General features: G+C 38.0%; 2 protein-coding genes across 2 annotated transcripts in view; both read right to left on the bottom strand.

The window, feature by feature from the left end:
- LOC149851573 (uncharacterized) overlaps positions 1-773 on the bottom strand; it is a 1,572-nt gene extending 799 nt beyond the window's left edge. Inside the window, exon 1 of the mRNA XM_090008759.1 lies at positions 695-773. Coding sequence (XP_089864885.1) covers positions 695-773 — 79 coding nt within the window. The remainder of the gene's footprint in view (positions 1-694) is intronic.
- Positions 774-3,995: 3,222 nt separating this feature from the next.
- Positions 3,996-4,619, bottom strand: LOC149851572 (uncharacterized). Its single transcript, XM_090008747.1, has one exon. The coding sequence runs from the start codon at positions 4,617-4,619 to the stop codon at positions 3,996-3,998; it is 624 nt and encodes a 207-aa protein (XP_089864873.1).
- Positions 4,620-5,779: the final 1,160 nt, after the last annotated feature.

Here is a 5,779-nt window from a genome sequence, read left to right as displayed (position 1 = left end):
AACCGAAAGAAGCCAAGATAAAGATAAACAAGTACCCTAAATACTAGGGCTTATTCAAATTGAATATAACAAACTTATTTGAATCCCTAACAGAGACCTAAACTTTTTCTTCACATATTGCTCTCTCTCTCTCACATATATTCTTTTTTTACATCTACTTATGGACCCTGTATCAAGGGAAGCAGATCAGGTCATGCTGAACATGAGTGTTTTTGCTCATCTGTATTATTTTGTAGTAAAAAGGAAGTTCACACATTTTAGGGACATTTGGAAGTATAAATTGCTGAGGTCATACTATATTTGCCAAAGTCTTCCTACTTGTGCAGTCTTTTAGTAAAAGGAGGTTTGCAGATTTTGGGGGGCATTCACAAGTATGAGTTGCAAATTGTACTATATTTGCGGGTGAAAAAAATATCTTAAAAAAATTTGAGAATCAAAATTTTGAATATGCAATAAATGTGTCAAATAACTAGGTATTTTGAGAAGCGCACGATTTTGCAAGGATAATACTAGCATTTTCGATTTATTTTACCCATGATGAGCGTAGAGTGTCTGTATGGTTTTCCATGAAAATTAACTGAAACAAACGTGCCCTAAAGATTTGAATCCAGCTTTTCGTTGGATAGCTGACCATTGACTGTTGAAAATTACCAATACTATTTTGTCGGTTTTCTTTTCTTTTCTTTTGTTTTGCCTTGATTCAAAGTCGGTATGTAGACCACCTCGATCGACTTGTGTTGCATGAGTATCCACAGATCGATTTTGATGACCATCTCTGTTAGGAGTGCCAACAGATCTGACCCACTAAAATGGGTGGGTCCAAACTCGCATCCGACTAAGTGATGCAGGTATTGGATCCAGATTGGGTTCAGCTGGATTTTTCATAAGAAAACCATACCTAGATCCGAAAAGAATTACATAAACCAGACCCGGCAAAATAATATTTTTAAGTTGTTTGCATTGAAAATTTGAGGATCTTAATCGGAATTTGGCTCAGACCTGGGTTTGGAATAAATTTTCATAAACCATACCCGACTCATTTAATAATCGAACCTCATGGGTCTGAACCGATCGAGTAGTTAATTGGACTGATTTCTTTGCAACCAAACCACAAACTTATAGGATCTGCTACGGGCCAGGATCTATCCATTAACCCTCATAATCTTTGTGTAGTGGTTTAATTAACCGAAACCCATGTCTATAAACATGCATGTTGTGTATGACTTTAGTGGAATAAAATTAAGGGTTTGAGTTTGGCAAAGGGTGGTGGGTCTGATAGTGTTGTGTTAGGTGATACTAAATCAACATCTTATGGGTTTTTTTTCTTCATTGTTGAGATGCATTTTGGTTATTGTATCCTTGCAAACATTGGAGAGACAGGATGTGTCATCTAATACTTAAGTGTGAGTTTTTTCTCATTATAGAGAAAACAAAAAGAGAGGGTTTACTCTTGTAAACCATTTCCACATCCGAACCCTCGGATCCAAAGGTGTTTTGGGAAGTTAATTAATTACCATCATGGTGCTTTTCAAATTGTATGTAAGGAGATAAGAGTAAATTGTGGTATTATCATATTAATAGAAATTTGGTTGTGAAAGTTGGGGCTTTCTTTCTGAATTAGGGAGCTAAGATTGTTGTTCTCCAATTTTGTAATCTCTTCTAATCTCATCATTTATAGTGGATTACTGCTCACCAACATTGCAGACGATATAGCCCCTTTGTGGGTGAACCGCCTAAAATATTTGTATTTCTCTAATGCCATTTATGTGCATATATATATATATATATATATATATATATATATATATATATATATATATATATCAGGACCATTAATTCTATGAGCTGCTTGAACCCATTCAGTTTTATTCGAATTGATTTGAGGGATCATATTAGTGCAGTTTAGTCTGTGAGTAGTCTCAGATCTTTGGCAAATTCGATTTGAAAACAAGTGAAGTGCTGAAGTTCCATTGTATAGATCCTCTGATCGATTTACGTTGGAGACCAGTCCGTATTGCAACAAGTGGCGGTCTGGATCTAGCATCTTGATTCGAATCTGAAATGCAAGCAGTAGATACAAATCCAGTTCCAGACCCGAATTGGATCGGAGAAGGTTAGATTGAATAAGAATCTGAAATACATGTGGTAAAAATAAATCCAGAAAAAATAGAACAAAAACAAGCTATTTACATGTAAATTAAAGTTGCAATCCATCGGGTAGAATTTTGATTTGAATAATCTCTAGATCTGACTTCAAATGCTGATTCTAATCTGTGACCATAATCAGAAAGTAATCCGATTGAGCAGATCTGAGGGTTCTGTGACCGTTTACAGGGAGTAATCTAATTGAAATTCCCACAGAATGATGGTCCAGATTTTGGGTCCAATTGGACCTGGCTGAGGCAGGACTAAGCTGTGCTAATTTGATAAACTTTTTGCCTTATTGAAGATTTACCAAGTAAAATTCTCAGATTCTGCTTGGTTTGGGGTCAAACAATGCAAACCTCTAAACGAGACTCCAGTTCATTTAATAGTCAGACCCGGCCCATGGCTCGGACCCATCCATGCCCCCGGGTCAGTTAACTAAGTAAAGCCCACTGTCAGCTATTTATATTGATCTAGGCATGCACAGGCACACACACATACACATGCACCCACACACATGCACGAGAGTACCGATCCCATCATTTGACATACCCACGCTCAATCCTAGCCGTACAATCAACAGCTAAGATTGGTCCATATTCTCACTTAAACATGAACAGTTCCTACCCGTCCATGCATCAGCTGGATGGGATGATTGGATATGGGTCATGGACTCATGGTATCATCAGGTTTAACTCCATCCATCATACCTTCCCTGCACGTGATAATCAATATATTTTTTTATCCATTTTTATTGAATCCATTACAACATGAATCTATAATAAACATGTTAAAACACTCGTATGGTTGGACGAATCGGGTCATATGATCCAAAATAAAGTAATTCGACCCATTATCCATAACTGCGCAAGTTGTCTTGACATTGTCATCGAACAACGGACATTTGAAACACAACATTCGGTTCAAACAAACGTTGAACTTGATAGTACTTTTTCAATTTTAACGGACATGTAATTATTTCTTAAGGTGTTGGATGGGCAGCGAAACCAAGAAAAGGCAAATGCATCTGATACTTTGACCTTTTTCTTTCTCTCCTGCTTTTGTAATTCCGCTAATCCACCTCTCTCTCTCTCTCTCTCTCTCTCTCTCTCTCTCTCTCTCTCTCTCTCTATATATATATATATATATATATATATATATATATATATATATATATATATATATATATATATATACACACATTGATTGGCAACTTATTTTTCTATCTATTAATTCCGATATTGCTATTGGGCTTACTTTTGAGGCTGGCAAGGGACCAATCCAAGGGCGGTGACTCTCATAAAAGGAAACTTTTTTGGCTGTCCCAAAACTTTAAAAAGCACAAGCTTGTTCATTATAGATTTCTACATGACCATCTTCGAAGTTTCCTCTCATTGCTACTACTCAATCATTACCTGTCATAATCTACTCTTTCACTAATACATGAAGGAGCCAACTTATGCGTCAAGCACGTTAATTTAAACAAGTCTGAAAATATGATCATTAATTTTATTCCAATGATAATCTACAAACTTAATCAGCAGAGGAGATTGCTGTAATCCTAAGGCTATACACCAAGGATGAACAACTTTCTATAGCTAAGAGCCCAATCAAAATAGGTATCATATTCACATGGATTTCATTCATGCAAACAATCAAATGGCCCAACATGACATAGTTTTCAGTAATGCTTTCTTCCTGTGCAGCAAGCTTCAAGAGTCCATCACCATAGCTCAAACAGAAGCAACAGGTCTGAGTTATAAACAAATTTCATCTCCAAGGAATCGCTTGGCTAAGCCGAGTGAGTCGGGATCTTAATTAATTTTTCCTGATTGACAATCCTTTAACATCTATACACTCCTGTCAAGCATGTCTTGGTAGCTCTTGAACGAGTGCAGCTTCTGCATCTGCATCTGCCTATGGAACCTCTTGATGAAAAGATCTGCAACCCGATCGATCTCGTCTTCGAGAACGAAGTCATCGGAGTTTGTCGATTTCTTAATGATCTCAACCACAGACAGGTTCTGGTTTTCGAGCTCGAGATCTTCGGAGTCGAAGAGGCAGTGAGTTAGATCAGGATAGTCATCCTCCTCCTCCTGTTCATCTACCAAGTCATCACAGAACTGGTCCACCGGAGCCTCGGCCAACATGGGATTGTAAACTACAATGGCCTTGCTTTCATCAGTATCCTCTGCCTTTCCATGACCAAGCAGAGCATGGATCTTATGAGTGATTCTGCTGACATGACCAAGCTCTGCCTTAAAAGGACCAAGCAGAGCATGGATTTTATGAGATATTGAGCTCACCTGACCAGGCTCAGCCTTTTCATGACCAAGCAGAGCATGGAATTTATGAGAGATTGTGCTGAGAAGGAACTTCTTGTTTCTCACCAGACTGAGAACTATCAAACGGGTCCGAACAGCACCGGCTTTGCTCTTGACAGCACTGGTTTTGGACTTTAGAACTGCACCCATTACGGTCCAGACCTGTTTCAAGAACTTGGTAGCTTTGTTCTTCATTTTGTTTGGTTGGTTTTGGGTTGAGAGATGTGAAGTAACTGAGAGTGAGAGGAAAAGGTCCACAGCAAGAAAAGAAGAGGGAAAATAAAAGACTGGGAGAATTAATCACGAGGAACAAGGAGAGCAGCAGGTGGGCAATTTATAGAGGGAAGGAAAGGAAGAGTAGCACTCAAGAAAAGTTGGTTCAAGGCAAAAAAAAATTAGTGGGGTTAAAGGGGACTGAGTGATTAAAATAAGGGGAGAAATTGGACAGAAAGAGCAGCAAATAGATATTAGTGTAAGAGACAAAGGAGGAAAGTGTGAAGGAACAGTGAAAAAGCAAATGTGAGCAGGAGGTAACGTGGGGAACTGTGGTGACAGATTGTGAGTGGAGGGGTAAAGATGTTCCACTCGTGAAAAAGGAAAGGCAGAGAGCGATATTTGTAGGCCGTTTTGTTTATGTCTAGCAGGCTTCCAGTGGGCGTCTTTATGGTGTTTGGTGTGTTCACAAAATACACAATTAAGGGGGGCTCTGCTTTTCTTGAATAATTGACCGTTGGAAGGGCTTCAGATGTGATGGATGCACAAAGTGGAGATGGTATTACCTAAATGGGGAATTGGGTTGGATATTTTCTTAAGCATGTGGTTGCTTTATATTCCAGAAATCAACTAAAGTTTGCCACATGGATTTCTTAATCAAATGCACTTAAAAAACTCTTCTCTAAGTGACAATAATGGAGGGCGCATTCACCTTTTACATGTTGAAATAAAGCAAATAGTTTTTGAATTTTTTATGCCCTTAAAAAGAGTTAATTCAAATTCATGGTCTCAAAAGAAAGAAAAAGAAAAGTATTGCTTCAACAAATCCGACTATCTTCAGCAGAAGAGAAGAGGTTGCTTTGGAATTCAGGAATCACAAAGAAGGGAACTCTCAGTATGGCAGGAGCGTCAAAGAGAGAAGTTCCAGTTAAAACGGAAAGAAAAAAAAGCCATCAACTTGGGTTGCTTCCTTGAAATATTGTCCTGCTTTAACATATATGTAGAAACAATAAAGCAGAATATTTTATATATGCATATTTGATCTTTATTTAGAAGGCTGCAATACCAAAGTAGAACGACTATAATACGGCTAGCTA

Source organism: Nuphar pumila, chromosome 1 (genome assembly GCF_984573655.1).
Source record: "Nuphar pumila chromosome 1, dmNupPumi1.hap1.1, whole genome shotgun sequence".
NCBI classification, from domain to species: Eukaryota; Viridiplantae; Streptophyta; class Magnoliopsida; order Nymphaeales; family Nymphaeaceae; genus Nuphar; species Nuphar pumila.
The sequence above is the reverse complement of the archived record's forward strand: the minus strand, read 5'-3'. Positions and strand labels throughout refer to the sequence as shown.